General features: G+C 45.1%; 1 protein-coding gene across 9 annotated transcripts in view; it reads left to right on the plus strand.

Moving 5' to 3' along the window:
* The window catches only part of NFAT5 (nuclear factor of activated T cells 5), a 72,852-nt gene that overhangs the window by 38,734 nt on the left and 16,714 nt on the right, over positions 1–17,404 (plus strand). For all 9 annotated transcript variants that reach the window (XR_003994879.1, XR_003994880.1, XR_003994882.1 and 6 more), the window contains 2 exons: positions 8,226–8,416; positions 10,020–10,192. Coding sequence is in view for 5 of the 9 variants with exons in the window: in XM_030510953.1 (XP_030366813.1) it covers positions 8,226–8,416; positions 10,020–10,192 (364 nt within the window). In the remaining 4 variants the exon portion in view is untranslated. The remainder of the gene's footprint in view (positions 1–8,225; positions 8,417–10,019; positions 10,193–17,404) is intronic.

Raw genomic sequence — 17,404 nt, forward strand, 5'->3', positions numbered from 1 at the left:
GCATGCACACTTTATTATGGTAGTGGTCTTTGGGACCTTTGGTGGTCGTTTCTTCATCATCTTCCTCTTCATCACCTTATCTTTTCCTTGAATTCTTATTCTGGTAGTCTTTGAGGTCTGCGCAGTAGATAAGTGCTTAGGCCAGTTTAATAAGTTTGGTAACACTGCTGACAGAAGTGAGTGATTTCTTCTCGTCCTACTTATCAGTTAACTTAGTTACAGCACATCCTGAACATCTGCTAGTTTCAGACACTCTTTATCTACAGTCCTTATTTTGCTTTCAATAAATTTTATACGAAGGTCATAAGGTTCTAAAACTTTGTCAGGTACAACGATTTATCTTATACAAGGATCCTTATTATGTTCTTTGGGTTGGGTTTTTTAGGTTTGGAAAGTTTTGTTGTTATGTACAAAGCCAGCAAGCTTAAAGTTACTTGAAACTGAATTTTCTTGTTTGCAAAGGATTATATTTCATTTTGTACTTCCTTGTCTCAGGAAATAACAAGGGGAGAGAATATAAAACTAAAAGGGGAAAAGGAAACAATAAACACAAGTGACGCACAATACAATTACTCACCACCCGCTGACTGATACCCAGCATGACCCGAGCAGCGATCTGGGCCTTCGGGGTAACTCCCCCCGGTTTATATACTGGGCATGACGTGCTGTGGTATGGAATACCCCTTTGGCTAGTTTGGGTCAGGTCTCCAGTCTCTGCTTCCTCCCGGCTTCCCCTCCTCCCTGGCAGAGCATGAGACTTGAAAAGTCCTTGATCGGAGTAAACATTACTTAGCAACAACTAAAAACATTGGTGTGTTATCGGCGTTGTTCCCAGGCTGAAAGTCAAAAACACAGCACTGCACCAGCTACTAAGAAGGAGAAAAATAACTGTGACAACTGAACCCAGGAAAGTATCCACCCCTTATTCCGTACTATTCATGTCATGCTCAGATCCCACATTTTTGAATATACCATTGCTTTTTCTCATATACACATGTACACACACATAAAGAGAGAGATATTCCTTAGTCCATAGACCATTCCTATAAAGTTTGCTGAATTCATTCAGTCCATGATATCAGGCTCCATCTCTTGTAACAGTCTTTCAGGGCAGGAGGGATGGTGCGTAGTGTTCAGTTGTTGCCTGCTGACGACACCGCCAAACTCGTCTGGTCACTGCTGAGCTCGTCTGGTTTCATCAAAGTTCATTCATTGCTAGAGTGATGATCGGAGGGAAGTCAGGGTCAGTCAGTGGTGACCTGAGGACAGTTTTGCTGCTACCACCTTTTTCCCAAGACTTTATTCTCTGCTGATGATCATAACAGCACATATCTTCTTTTCAAAGCCTAGAGTGGCAGAGATGGGCATTTAGCTGATGGGCTATATAAGTGTTATATAGCAGGCAACAGCATATAGTTGAGTGCATTGGCTGTTTTCACCCAAAATTAAATCCCCTTGAGGGACACATCAGACTTCCCCATCTTCCTGCATTACCCACCAAGGATATCCAGGTCCCTGAGCAAAAGCAACCCCACGAGTGGGTTTGCCTTTACCTGAAGCAGGAATAACCCAGACTGTCTTCCCCAACAAATTCTTTATGTGCACCACAGGAACTTTATCCCCCTCTACAGTAAGTAAAAGTTCTGATTGGGCTAGGCCAGCCCTGTTGCCAAATCCCCTAGTGTTGACCAACCAGGTGGCTTTTGGTAAATGTGTATCCCAGTGTTTGAAAGTCCCACCACCCATTGCTCTCAGTGTAGTTTTTAACAGCCCATTGTACTGTTCGATTTTCTCAGAGGCTGGTGCATGGTAGGGGATGTGATATACCCACTCAATGCCATGCTCTTTGGCCCAAGTGTCTATAAGGTTGTTCCGGAAATGAGTCCCATTGTCTGACTCAATTCTCTCTGGGGTGCTGTGTTGCCACAAGACTTGCTTCTCAAGGCCCAGCATAGCATTCCGGGCAGTGGCGTGGGGCACAGCGTATGTTTCCAGCCATCCGGTGGTTGCTTCCACCATGGTAAGCACATGGCGCTTGCCTTGGCTGGTTGGTGGGAGTGTGATATAGTCAATCTGCCAGGCCTCCCCATACTTGTACTTCAGCCATCGTCCTCCATACCAGAGGGGCTTTAACCACTTGGCTTGCTTAATTGCAGCACATGTTTCACATTCATGAATAACCTGGGCAATAGTGTTCATTGTTAGGTGCACCCCTCGATCACAAGCCCATCTCTCTGTTGCATCTCTGCCTTGATGGCCTGAGGTGTCATGATCCCACCTGGCTAAAAATAATTCACCCTTATGTTGCCAATCTAAGACCATCTGAGCCACTTCAATCTTAGCAGCTTTATCCACTTGCTGGTTGTTCTGGTGTTCCTCAGTGGCCCGACTCTTGGGTACATGAGCATCTACGTGGCGTACCTTCACCACCAGGTTCTGCACCCGGGCAGCAATCTCTTGCCACAATGCAGCAGCCCAGATGGGTTTACCTCTGAGTTGCCAGTTGCTCTGCTTCCATTGCTGCAACCACCCCCACAGGGCATTTGCCACCATCCATGAGTCAGTAGAGAGATAAAGTACTGGCCATTTTTCTTGTTCAGCAATGTCCAAGGCCAGCTGGATGGGTTTGACCTCTGCAAACTGACTCTATTCACCATCTCCTTCAGGAATTTCTGCCACTTCTTGTAAGGGACTCCATACAGCTGCCTTCTATCTCCGATGCTTTCCCACAATATGGCAGGACCCATCAGTAAACAAGACATATTGCTTTTCATTCTCTGAGAATTTATTATGCTGCGAGGCCTCTTCAGCATGCATCACCTCCTCCTCTGGTGACATTCCAAAATCTTTGCCCTCTGGCCAGTCCATGATGACTTCTAGAATTCCTGGATGATTGGGATTTCCTATTCGAGCTCGTTGTGTAATTAGTGCGGTTCACTTACTCCATGTAGCATCAGTTGCATGATGTGTAGAGGAGACCCTGCCTTTGAACATCCAGCCCAGCACAGGCAACCGGGGTGCCAGGAGGAGCTGCGCTTCAGTTCCGATCACTTCTGAAGCAGCTCAAACCCCTTCATAGGCTGCCAGTATCTCTTTTTCAGTGGGAGTATAGCTGGCCTCGGATCCTCTGTATCCCCGACTCCAAAAGCCAAGGGGTCGACCTCGAGTCTCCCCTGGAGCTTTCTGCCAGAGGCTCCAGGTAGGACCATTCTCCTCGGCTAAAGTCAAAAACACAGCACTGCACCAGTTACTTGGGTTAGTGTACATGGCTGGAATGCTATTGTGGATATGCACCAGCTGTTTAGAAACAAGAGAGGAAGTCATTTTTCCTTGACTGCACAGATCTCCAGGATGAAATTGGAGACCGAGGGGGGAGGAAGTTCAGGGATAATGTTTTGGTATCTCTTACAGGCTGCCTGACTAAGACGACAGTGGATGATGCAGTAGTCTGTATAAAGATATCTCTGACCGTGGAAGGTTTCAGCCATTTGTCCATCTGCAGGGATGGCTACATAGCCTGGTGGAAGCAGTCAAAGAACTTGAGGGCTATACTTGTGAAGGTTTATTAATGCAAATGGTAGAGAGGCTTACCAGGAGTAATGCTTTACTTGACTTACACAGAGGCACACAGAAGAAGTGATGTCAAATACCATTACAAAAGTGGCAGTGACAAGACTATAAATGTCAGGGTGGGCACCGAACTGAATACAGACTGGCATTGCATGCTCGTTGGAACTGAGGTGAATGTCGTCCTGGTCATAGTAGGAGCAGCGTGGGCAGCAGGTCAAGCAAGTAGACAACTGTGTCTCTTATCATACAAATAAGAAGTGTTAAAGACATTTCCCTTTCTATTTTTTCATAGTTATGCCACTTTGAGAAAGCAGCAAAGAGTTCTTAATCCAAACTAATTTACCAGGTCCACAAAGAAGCATTGTTTATGAAAGAGCACTTAAAATTTGTGCTGAATACTGCTGAGAGAGTATAGGAGTTGTCGTGGTTTGAGCCCAACCGGTAACTCAGAACCACTCTCACTCACTCCCCCACTTCTTCCCCCCCTTGCTCCCAGAGGGAAGGGGAGGAGAATCGAAAGAATATAACTCCCACGGGTTGAGATAAGAGCAGTTCAGTAACTAAGGTACAATACAAAACTGCTACTATTACAACCAGTAACAATAATGGTCATAGGGGACTCCATCCAGCTGGCCTTGGACATTGCTGAACGAGAAAAATGGCCAGTACTTTATCTCTCTACTGACTCATGGATGGTGGCAAATGCCCTGTGGGGGTGGTTGCAGCAATGGAAGCAGAGCAACTGGCAACGCAGAAGTAAACCCATCTGGGCTGCTGCACTGTGGCAAGAGATTGCTGCCCGGGTGCAGAACCTGGTGGTGAAGAAAAAAAGCTAAGCAGGGTTGGGCTCGATTAGTACTTGGATGGGAGACTGCCTGGGAATCCTGGCTGGTGTAGGCTTTTTTTTTTTTTATGATAAGGGGAATAACAAGGAGAGAGAATACAATTGCCACCCGCTGACCGATACCCAGCGTGACCCGAGCAGCGATCTCGGCCTTCTGGGTAACTCCCAGAAGTTTATATACTGGGCATGACGTGCTGTGGTATGGAATACCCCTTTGGCTACTTTGGGTCAGGTGTCCTGTCTCTGCTTTCTCCTGGCTTCCCCTCCTCCCTGGCAGAGACTGAGAAAGTCCTTGATTGGAATAAACATTACTTAGCAACAACTAAAACCATCGTTGTTATCAGCATTGGTCCCAGGCTGAAAGTCAAAAACACAGCACTGCACCAGCTACTAAGAAGGAGAAAAATAACTGCTACAGCTGAACCCAGGACAGGAGTATACTCATCATTAAAGTCATGCTTGAACAGTGTTAGAAACATCTACAACACTTCACTTAGTCCTCCTGAGTAATGTAGGAGTCCAGTGAAGTTTCATAAGAAAAAATCTATTCATATCATCCTGTTGCTATGGTAATTTAGTGCTCATTTATGTGAAGTTTCTTAATGGGCCTTTGTTCATCTGAATATCCTTTTAATTCTTTTCCAAGTTACCCTTTAGTACCTATCAGTGAAAATTCTGTTTGGAAGAGTCTCATGTTATTGAATTCCTGGAAGGTCAAGTTTGCTTTACTAGTAGGCAAACTAGTTTATACACTGCATATAAAAGTCTGCCAGGGCTGGACAAACAAAATGAGTCAGTAGATCTTCAGGAAATCTGAGCTAGTGGGGAAAAAACTTTAAAGGACAAGAGGGCTTTTTTGTTTGTGTTTCTTTTGGGGGGTGTTTTAAAGATGGGGAAGAATAGTGTAAAAATATTGCTAGCTCAGTAGAGATCTGGTGCTTGTTATTTTCTGGCAGCATGGGCAACCATTCAGATGCATCATAGAATCATAGAATAGTTAGGTTTGGAAAGGACCTTAAGATCATCTAGTTCCAACCCCCCTGCCATGGGCAGGGAAACCTCACACTAAACCATGTCGCCTAAGGCTCTGTCCAACCTGGCCTTGAACACTGCCAGGGATGGAGCATCCACAACCTCCCTGGGCAACCCATTCCAGTGCCTCACCACCCTCACAGTAAAGAACTTCTTCCTTATATCTAATCTAAACTTCCCCTGTTTAAGTTTGAAGCCATTACCCCTTGTCCTACCACTACAGTCCCTAAGGAAGAGTCCCTCCCCAGCATCCTTGTAGGCCCCCTTCAGATACTGGAAGGCTGCTATGAGGTCTCCACGCAGCCTTCTCTTCTCCAGGCTGAACAGCCCCAACTTTCTCAGCCTGTCTTCATACGGGAGGTGCTCCAGCCGTCTTATCATCCTCGTGGCCCTCCTCTGGACTCGCTCCAACAGCTCCATGTCCTTTTTATGTTGAGGACACCAGAACTGTACACAATACTCCAAGTGAGGTCTCACAAGAGCAGAGGGGCAGGATCACCTCCTTTGACCTGCTGGTCATTCTTCTTTTGATGCAGCCCAGGATACGGTTGGCTTTCTGGGCTGTGAGTGCACACTGCTGTCTCATGTTAAGCTTCTCATCAACCAACACCCCCAAGTCCTTCTCCTCAGGGCTGCTCTGAATCACTTCTCCACCCAACCTGTAGCAGTGCCTGGGATTGCCCCCACGCAGGTGTAGGACCTTACACTTGGCTTGGTTAAACTTCATAAGGTTGGCATCAGCCCACCTCACAAGCATGTCAAGGTCCCTCTGGATGGCATCCCTTCCCTCCAGCATATCAACCGAACCACACAGCTTGGTGTCGTCGGCAAACTTGCTGAGGGCGCACTCAATCCCACTGTCCATGTCACCGACAAAGATGTTGAACAGGACCGGTCCCAACACCGATCCCTGAGGGACACCACTCGTTACAGGTCTCCAACTGGACATCGAGCCATCTACCACAACTCTTTGCGTGTGGCCATCGAGCCAGTTCTTTATCCACCGAGTGGTCCATCTATCAAATTGATGTTTCTCGAATTTAGAGACAAGGATGTCATGCGGGACAGTGTCGAACACTTTGCACAAGTCCAGGTAGATGACATCAACTGCTCTGCCGCTGTCCATCAGTTCCGTGGCTCCATCATAGAAGGCCACCAAATTGGTCAGGCAGGATTTCCCCTTAGTGAAGCCATGTTGGCTGTCACCTGTAGCGTATGAAAGGCACAGACTCAGAGCATCTTCATGCAGTGAATCACTTTATTGCCTATTGCTCTAGCTTTTATACCATTCTAGCAAAAGATATTTTTAGCCTATTGCTTTGCCTTTTATACCAAGCTAGTTTTAGCACATCATGTTTAGTTCCTGGTTTACAGTTTTGTTTTTTCAACCTTCTTCGTCGTTTCACAAACAGTCCCAAAATAACCAGTTCCTTATCTTTCTGTTCTCCTGCTCCTGTCCAGCTGGGTTGCTCTGCTTAATCACACAGTGTACTTCGCTGCTGCTTTAACTTTTTCTTCTTCAGCCAAGCAGTTACTTCTCTTTGGCAATAATCAAATAGTTTTCATCCTCTCCTACAGTCACTGACCACCTCGTTGTTTTTCATGTGCCTTAGCATGCTTTCCAGGAGAATCTGCTCCAAGATTTTGCCAGGCACAGAGATGAGGCTGACTGGTCTGTACTTCCCCGGGTCTTCCACCTTCCCCTTCTTGAAAATGGGGGTTATATTTCCCTTCTTCCAGTCATCAGGAACTTCACCTGACTGCCATGATTTTTCAAATATGATGGACAGTGGCTTAGCATCTTCATTCGCCAGCTCCTCAGGACCAGCAGATGGATTTCATCAGGTCCCATGGACTTGTGCACATTGAGGTTCTTAAGATGATCTTGGATCTGATCCTCTCCTACAGTGGGCCTAAGGTCTTCATTCTCACAGTCCCTGCATCTGCCTTCCAAGACTTGGGTGGTGTGGTCAGAGCATTTGCCAGTGAAGACTGTGGCAAAGAAGTCATTAAGAACCTCAGCCTTCTCCAAATCCAGGGTAGCCAGTTCTCCCCATAGCTTCCAGAGAGGGCCCGCATTATCCCTGGTCTGTCTTTTATTTGCTATGTACCTGTAGAAGCTTTTCCTGTTATCTTTCACATCCCTTACCAGATTTAATTCTAACTGGGCCTTAGCTTTCCTAACCTGGTCCCTAGCTTCCCGGACAATATCCCTGTATTCTTCCCAGGCCACCTGTCCTTGCTTCCACCTTTTATAAGCTTATGTAAGTAGACTGAGGAGAAGCAGCAGGTTCTGTGGCCCTTTAAAGAAAACCATGTTACTTGATTTAGAACTAGAGAGTCTAAAATCAATAGGCACCATTAAAACTGTGTAAACAACCCTTAGTCAAGTGACTTATCTAGCAAAAGAAAGATTATCCTGAACGCAGATTGTCAGTGGAGGTGTCCCTGCCATCAGTAGCAGATTTTCATGTTGTCTTGCTAATGGTATTGCAAAGTTGGAGCACTTACCATCCAGATGATGCGAGATACTCTTGTGCATTGTTCATACCTTCTTCTAACAAGAACACTAGGGAAGAAAAGCCACACTATTTAGCTGTGGCGATGCTGTTTCTAGCCACGGAGACCTTGGTGACATGATGCAAAGACTGTTCCTTAAGTTTACCATGTAAATGGTAGAGTATCAGAGTACCCTTTACAAATTCAGCTGCCTAAAATGTTTTGTGTTTTAATTAAGAGGCAATTTTTGAAATATTTGATTTGTGTTGCCATGTTTCAGCTGGAAGGTCACAATGAGCCCGTGGTGCTTCAGGTATTTGTGGGTAATGACTCTGGTCGAGTGAAGCCACATGGGTTCTACCAGGCCTGCAGAGTTACTGGGAGAAACACTACTCCCTGTAAAGAAGTGGATATAGAGGGCACTACTGTTATTGAGGTTGGACTGGACCCAAGCAACAATATGACACTTGCGTGAGTAGCTTTTTTTTTCTTTTTTCAAAAAAAAAAAAAAAAAGTTTATTTTCAGAAACTAGTTTTCCTTTTTCAATTGGGTGGGTTAGTAGTTAAAAGTCTGAACATCTTGGCACATGCCAGGCACTTGGTGAAGCTACGTGTATAAGAAAAACTTTTTTTAAATCACATTCTCAGTTTGTTTATTATATATAAATCTTAATCAGGTCTTCCTTAAATTTTATCGATTAACTGTTACATTAGTTTCATGTCCTGTTTGATCAATAATGTGCATATTCAAATATGAGGTGAATTATAAGCTGGTCAGTGATTCTGCTGGTTGTCTTTTAACAAGTAAGAATTGCTAATCAGAAGCAAACTCCAAATATAAGTGATTTCCTAATAAGCTTTTCACATGTATCTTAATACAGAAAGGGAGTGATCTTCTTTCAAAGAAATCTTTTCAATAGAACGTCTTCTTTTCAACGGGTGTGTGGTTGAAAGCTGCCACTCTTCACTTGGAAGCTTGTCTTGTTTCAAGAGAAGAAATGTTTATTCAATTGACAGTGTCCACTTCTTAAGTAGGATAATATAGTTTGCTAATAGACTGTATCAATTTGATTTTTTTAATGTAAAATATATTCCCATGATAACTGCTTCTTGGAGGGTAGTTTTGTAATTGTCCTCAAGTGTTAATGTAAAACCATATCAGTATAGAGATGCTAGAAAGATGAATTTGGAATTACCTGAGAAGAAAAGTTTTGCTTAGGCTGTTTTCTTGAAAGGAATCTTGATGTCTCAAATCTTCCTGGTATTTCAGTGATGCTATAGCACCTCCCTATTGACAGCAATGCCAGTGCCACCTTCTAAATCACTCTCCCCTCCTCTCTGCTCCCTAGCCGTTGCTTGTTGGCCCTCATGCAACACAAAACTTTGTTGTACTCAAATTAGATATCAGATGGTCCCTGTACTATTTGGGTGTAGAGCCTAAGGTCCTGGTAAAATGACAATGTTGTTCTTAACACATTAGGCTGTGTTTGGTTGGTGTTTTTTCTGATTGCTCATTTGCTTGAAATAATTTTGCATCTAGCATGTCTTTCTGAAAGTTAGCACTGCCTCTCTCTCACCCTGGCCCTGTAGATGTTTCCCAGAGGACCACAGTTATGGTACGATGTATCTATCACTTCCAAGGTCTGCTGAGCATAAAAAGAAATATGACTACAGTATGTTTTCTTCTACTATTGCTTTAAGCGAATGTAGAATATTTTGTAGTAATAATCCTACAAACCCAGATCTAGCCACAGGAATGGAAGAGTGAAGACCTGTGATTATAAATTGAATGCTTACCAGAATGACTTTGTTACATTGCATTTTCTGTTTTATTCATACTGCTTTATTATTCCTTCCTCCTATAATTCATCATCCAAAATATGTAGGGTTGAATTGAAAACCAAGCTATGTAACCAGAAAGGTCACATAGAGATTTAACGTAAATAAAAAAAAAAAAAGAATATTCCAGTAATTATTTAGAGTTTTGACTTATGGCCTATGTAACTAGTTGAAAGACTATTAAAGATGCTGAACATATTAAACTCTATTAAACTCCACTGTTTTCTGTTGTTAGGGTTGATTGCGTGGGAATACTGAAGCTGAGAAATGCTGATGTTGAAGCTAGGATAGGGATTGCTGGCTCAAAGAAAAAGAGCACACGTGCTAGGCTGGTATTTCGTGTTAACATCACTCGCAAAGATGGTTCAACTTTGACTCTTCAGACACCTTCTTCTCCGATTTTGTGCAGTAAGTATCAAAAAGTTGGTATTAGTGGACTCTGGGTTTTAGTGTGATTGCCACAAATATGCCTTAGGGAAAAAAAAACACCCCAACGTTAAGCTGTGACTATTTCAGAATTGCTATGGCTAAAATCACATGTATTAATTTTTATTTGGGGTGAGGTGTTAGTTAAATGACTGACCAGTATTTAAAAGTAGTTATGAATTTCCTCATTTTTTATTAAATGAACTTTTGCCTTTTAAAAAGTCAGGGTGTTTTTGTCATGATTGCTTTGAACTTATTATGTGACTTTTTTGAGACAAGTTTTAATCTCTTCTGTATTGTCACATTCACCTGTCAGCTTTCAGTGACCAAAAGGACTTCTAATGAGTTAGTGAGCAGTTGTGGTACTTCGTTGGGCCAGAGGCTGAATCTGTTCTGGTTCAGTGCAAGAATGAAACTTATTATAGCTCTTTATTAAAATGCTCTGTTTAGCACTGAGTACAGATGGCTGCGCTGACTGGTTCGGTTATGCTGAACAACAGGGAAAATGAAATCAGAGGAGGCTGCAGTACATCAGGGGCTGCCTGTGTCTGTGGAGTCTGTAGCAGCTTCCAGCTATGGGGAATTCTGCTCATCTGTCAAAGAGAAAAAATAGGGAAATGTGTTTAATACAGCTGTTGATGGGGTTACTGATATTTCTTGATGAACAAGAAGATAGGAGAGCTTTTTCTCCACATGTGGAACCATAGTATGGTTATGCAAAAGCTCCTTGTGTTGTGCTCTTTCCATTGTATAAAAAGTTACTTGGTTTGGTGGGTTTTTTCTTTTTCTAAACCCTGTCAGTACCTATTGTGTCAGGGCTCCTATTCAACTAATCAGAAACTGCAGCTTTGTTGCCAGCTAAAGAACAGATTGGAAGAGGAGATAATTAAAATCACATGGGCTTCCACATCAGCTACCACTGTGTGGTTCTAGTGCTGCAGGCAGCAGGCGATTCGGCAGATGTGGCATGTGGCCCATGCCTTTTTCCGCTCTTCTGCTCTTGTAGAGAATCTCTGTGCAAGACTCAGGGAGAGCAGGAACCATGGAGAAACCCTGAAAAGGCTGATAAGCAAAGATGTGTCACTGCTGATGCAAGGGAGGGATCTCCTCCTCTCCTCAGCCATGTTCTCTGCTTTAGGCAGTAGTTTGATGTTTGGGGTTTCCTTCCAGAATTGAGGTGTTCCCATCCCTCTCTTTTCCTCTCCTGCCACTTTTTGCTAAATCTTTCTTTTCCCAGTGTTTTTTGAACTGGTGGAGCTCTCAGATTTAGGCATTTATGTTGGTGGAAAATACATAAGTACATTGGCTAGGTCTATGGTTTGTCTGTGTAGCTCCATTCCAGTCAGGGCAGCATTGTAGTATCTGACATTAATTTTCAGATTTAAGAAAAAAAACATTTTCTATAAAATCACAAAAAGCTCTATCTGTATACATTTTGTCTGTATCATTAACTTACTGGTTAAAGTTATTTAAATCATAGCATAAATGGGAATAGAAAGCATGTGGTGTTTTCTGAAGCACATAACAATCCAAAACTTGCTCTTGTTAGGTAGAAGCTGAATGTCTGAGATGTTTTAGAGACTGATTTTAAAATAGGCTGTTGAGCTAAAAAAGCTGTATTTGATGCAATTCCTACTTAGCTTGTTTGTAAGGCCATTCCAGTACTGGCTTATGAGGGTCCCTTGTAGTCTTTATTCTCTGTCGAATGCAACTGTTTATACCTGTAACATTACTAGTTATATTTTGAGATGCGGCAGTGAGTAAAAAGCAGAATATGTGAGAGGGATGACATGCTAAGGCCATTAGAAGAAAGGGAAGAAGGAAAGAAGGAAGGAAGGAAGGAAAGAAAGAGAAAGAAAGAAAGAGAGGAAGGGAGGAAGGAAGAGAGGAAGGATGGAAGGAAGGAAGGAAGTAAAAGTAAAGTGTCATGATTTAAGCCCAATTACTCACCACCTGCTGACTGATACCCAGCATGACCCGAGCAGCGATCTGGGCCTTCTGGGTAACTCCCCCCGGTTTATATACTGGGCATGACGTGCTGTGGTATGGAAAACCCCTTTGGCTACTTTGGGTCAGGTGTCCTGTCTCTGCTTCCTCCTGGCTTCCCATGCCCCTCCTCCCTGGCAGAGCATGAGACTGAAAAGTCCTTGATCGGAGTAAACATTACTTAGCAACATCTAAAAACATTGGTGTGTTATCAGCGTTGTTCTCGGCTAAAGTCAAAAACACAGCACTGCACCAGCTACTAAGAAGGAGAAAAATAACTGTGACAGCTGAACCCAGGAAAGTATCCACCCCTTATTCCGTACTATTCACGTCATGCTCAGATCCCACATTTTTGAATATACCATTGCTTTTTCTCATATATATATATACACATGTACACACACATAAAGAGAGAGATATTCCTTAGTCCATAGACCATTCCTATAAAGTTTGCTGAATTCATTCAGTCCATGATGTCAGGCTCCATCTCTTGTAACAGTCTTTCAGGGCAGGAGAGATGGTGCGTAGTGTTCGGTTGTTGCCTGCTGACGACACCGCCAAACTCGTCTGGTCACTGCTGAGCTCGTCTGGTTTCATCAAAGTTCATTAATTGCTGGGGTGATGATCGGAGGGAAGTCAGGGTCAGTTGCTGGTGACCTGAAGATATCTAGCTGGTGGGCTATAAAAGTGTTATAGAGCAGGCAACAGCATACAATTGAGTTCATTGGCTGTTTTCCCACAAAATTAAATCCCCTTGAGGTACACATCGGACTTCCCCATCTTCCCGCATTACCCACCAAGTATATCCAGGTCCCTGAGCAAAAGCAACCCCACGAGTGGGTTTGCCTTTACCTGAAGCAGGAATAACCCAGACTGTCTTCCCCAGCAAATTCTTTATGTGCACCACAGGAACTTTATCCCCCTCTACATTAAGTAAAAGTTGTGATTGGGCTGGGCCAGCCCTGTTGGCAGATCCCCTAGTGTTGACCAACCAGGTGGCTTTTGCTAAATGTGTATCCCAGTGCTTGAAAGTCCCACCACCCATTGCTCTCAGTGTAGTTTTTAACAGCCCATTGTACTGTTCGATTTTCTCAGAGGCTGGTGCATGGTAGGGGATGTGATATACCCACTCAATGCCATGCTCTTTGGCCCAAGTGTCTATAAGGTTGTTCTGGAAATGAGTCCCATTGTCTGACTCCATTCTCTCTGGGGTGCCGTGTTGCCACAAGACTTGCTTCTCAAGGCCCAGGATAGTGTTCCGGGCAGTGGCATAGGGCACTGTGTATGTTTCCAGCCATCCGGTGGTTGCTTCCACTATGGTAAGCACATGGCGCTTGCCTTGGTGGGCCGGTGGGAGTGTGATATAGTCAATCTGCCAGGCCTCCCCATACTTGTACTTCAGCACTTGTTGTTCTTTGACCTTCAGCAACCCCACAACAGAAGGATCCTCTGAGAGACCAGGCAAGGTGGACAGCTGCTTAATTTCCTCCATCTCCAAGGCAGCGATACCAAAAGCCCATCTATACTCTTTCGGGTCTTTGAAGTACCCTCTCCTGAGATAGTCTATGCCAAGGATGCATGGAGCCCCTGGACCAGTCACAATGGGGTGCTTTTGCCACTTCCTCCCAGTCAGGCTGATTTCAGCCTCCAGTACAGTCAACTCTTGGGATCCTCCTGTCACTCCAGAAATATAAATGGGTTTCACCCCTTGATACCTTGATGGCATCAGGGTACACTGTGCACTGGTATCTACTAGAGCCTTATACTTCTGTGGAATTGATATTCCAGGCCATCTGATCCACACAGTCCAGTAAACCCAATTGTCCCTCTCCTCCACCTGGCTGGAGGCAGGGCCCCTCTAATAGTGATCAGAAGATGTCCTCTTATGTCTTGTAGAAAGGGATTAGCATCCCTTATCACAGGAGCTGGAGTAAAATCAGCTCTTCCACTCCATCTGGGAAACTGCTCACCAGAGAATGGAGCAGCAACTTTCCTGGGAGGATCATCCTTGACCATTGTTCTCCTCTTCAGTTCACGCACCCGTTGCTCCAGAGCTGAAGTAGGTTTTCCATCCCACTTTCTCATGTCTTCTCTGTGATCCCACAGATAAAACCATAGGGCAGCCCGTGGCATGTACCTCTTATATTTTCTTTCTCGAGCAGTAGGGCGCCTTCTGTTAATAGTTGAGACACGGGTTGGTACACGTGGGGAGCTGGATAGATTGGATAAATCGTCTCTCAATTGTTTGAACTCCTGGGACAGTTTTTCCACAGCTGAAATGATGGAAGGGGTGAGATTTTCTTCGAACTCTCAGAGGTGACAAGTCACTTCATCCACTGTTGGTGGTGCGACGTCATTCCAGGTCATCGATTCCAATGAGTGGGCATATGATGATGGTGCACTCCGTGTAAGTTTCCGCCACATGGGTCGTGTACATTCGACTTCATCTGGATCTACGGATGCATTCCTGGCATCCGGCCTACGATAGATCATCTCTAGAATGGCTGATTCCCTCAGGGACTGGATGCCTTTCTCTGTTGTGGTCCAGTTGGCTGAGCGACTCCTAACATCGTTCTTGTAGGGAAACCTTTCCTTCACAGCTGCCAAGAGCCACCTCTAAAGGCTGAGGGCTCTCTTCTCTTTTGCAATGGCTTTGTCAATTCCTCCTTCCCTAGCAAGTGATCCCACCTGCTTTGCTCCCTGTCTTCTAGTTCGTGACCATCAGCCCCATTGTCCCAGCATCGGAGCAACCAGGTGACAATGTGCTCCCCTGGAAGACGGGTGAAATCTTTTCGCATATTCTGCAGCTCGGTTGAGGTCTGGGGTCGAGAAGTGACCTCTTCTTCTTCTTCCTCTTCCTCTGATCCACGTAGTAGTAACTCTTGTTCACATGCTGTTCCCTGGGACTTCATCTTTCTTCACTGCAGGGGTTGCTTTTTGTGCCTCTCGTTTGCTTTTGCTTACAGGGGCAACAGATATTGTCACAAATTGGCCATTTGGTTTAGCTGCAGTGTCCATCACTGTGGTTGGAGTGGCTGCAGTGTCTGCTGCCAGGGTTGGTGCAGGTGCTGTGCTTGGGGGTTCATTAACACCAACAGCTGTGTTGTCTCTTGTCACTGGGGTTTGAGTAGCTGCTGTGCTTGTCACTGGAGTTGGTGTAGCTGCTGTACTTGGAGCTGGAGTAGCTGCATTGTCTGTTGCTTTGCCATCAGATCCAGAGACATCTTTTTCCCTTTGAAGGTGCTGGATAGTGTTGAGCAGGGCTCTGTAGGCGTAGGCCAAGCCCCAGCACATTTCAGGGGCTTGTTCCTCTTTGGTATAACCACAATGACAGCACACCTCGTTTAAGTGTTTTACTATTTTTTCCGGGTATTGCACTTGTTCAGTGGTGAAGTTCCAAAGGACTGGGGGCCAACTGGCCTAGATACTTGCCCATACTATCCCACACACCCGGCCACTCATGACTGTCCAGCCCCGGGGAAAATCTCTTGGTGGTCCTCCTGTATCGTCGTCTAACCCTAGACCAGACTCGAACCTGATACTGCTTAACTTTCGAGATCAGACAAAATAGGGTGTTCCCAGGGTGGGATGGCCATGGGTAAAACACACTCCGTATGTGTGCCAACATGCTGATCCCCAGCACAATCAGCAGTCAGGTCTCAAGGGCCGTCCAAAACCTTCAGAACTCTCAAGTGCTGCTGTAAATAGCCTGGTGGGGAGTGGGGGTGTGTGTAAGGGAATGCCTCCTTTGTAGGTTGACCCCCCGAGGAGAAAAAAAAAGATATGTAATTGCTAAAATATTTCATTATATACCTCCCAAAGTATAGAGGTGGTGACTACGCTGGGAACGCAAACCAGACCAGTTTCATGATCAATGAGTCTGTTGTATTACAAGTCATTACCATGAAGTACTGTGAAACAATAAACTTAGCCCAGGCCCCCCAGCCGATAAACACTAAAACAGCAAATAGTGGCTGTAAGTAAGGCACAACATGCTGAAACTCTGAGATCAAGGGCAACAACTCTGAGAGCCAATTAATCAACATTGTGACGAGTAGTAACAATGAATGCTTCTCACAAATATGATTAGACATACTCTGGTCAGATCTGTCATTATCTCAACCCTTTGTGCCCCACGTTGAGTGCCACAAAGAACTGTCATGGTTTAAGCCCAGCCGGTAACTCGGAACCACACAGTCGCTCGCTCACTCCCCCCCTTCTTCCTCCCCCCGCTCCCGGAGGGATGGGGAGGAGAATTACAACAATGTAAGTCCCATGGATTGAGATAAGAGCAGTCCAGTAACTAAGGTATAATACAAAACCACTACTACCACCACTAATAATAACAATGATAAGGGAAATAACAAGGGGAGAGGATACAATTGCTCACCCCCTGCCAACCGATACCCAGCCCGTCGCGAGCAGCAATCTGGGCCTTCCGGGTAACTCCCCCCGGTTTATATACTGGGCATCATGTGCCATGGTATGGAATACCCCTTTGGCTAGTTTGGGTCAGGTATCCTGTCTCTGCTTCCTCCCAGCTTCCCCTCCTCCCTGGCAGAGCATGAGACTGAGAAAGTCCTTGGTCGGAGTAAACATTACTTAGCAACAACTAAAAACATCAGTGTTATCAGTGTTGTTCCAAGGCTGCAAGTCAAAAACACAGCACTGCACCAGCTACTAAGAAGGAGAAAAATGACTGCAATAGCTGAACCCAGGACAGGAAGGCAGGCAGGAAGGGAGTAAGGGAAGAAGGAAGAAAGAGAGGAAGGGAGTAAGGGAGGAAGGAAGAAAGAGAGGAAGGGAGGAAGGAAGGCAGAGAGGAAGAGCGGAAGGGAGGAAGGAAGGCAGGCAGGAAGGAAGGAAGAGAGGAAGGAAAGCAGGCAGGAAGGAAGGCAGGCACGCAGGAAGACAGGAAGGAAGGGAGTAAGGAAGGAAGGAAGAGAGGAAGGGAGGAAGGAAGGAAGAGAGGAAGGGAGGAAGGAAGGAAGAGGAAAGGAGGAAGGAAGGCAGGCAGGAAGGTAGGCAGGAAGGAAGAGAGTAAGGAAGGCAGGCAGGAAGGTAGGCAGGAAGGAAGAGAGTAAGGAAGGCAGGCAGGAAGGAAGGCCAGAAGTAAGGAAGGATGGATGGGTGGATGGTGGACAGGTTGGAAGCCAGAGAAGGGAGGGAGGAAGGAAGTAAGAGAGGCAGGAAGGAAGAGAGGAAGGA

The sequence above is a fragment of the Strigops habroptila genome, chromosome W (assembly GCF_004027225.2).
Source record: "Strigops habroptila isolate Jane chromosome W, bStrHab1.2.pri, whole genome shotgun sequence".
Taxonomy (NCBI): domain Eukaryota; kingdom Metazoa; phylum Chordata; class Aves; order Psittaciformes; family Psittacidae; genus Strigops; species Strigops habroptila.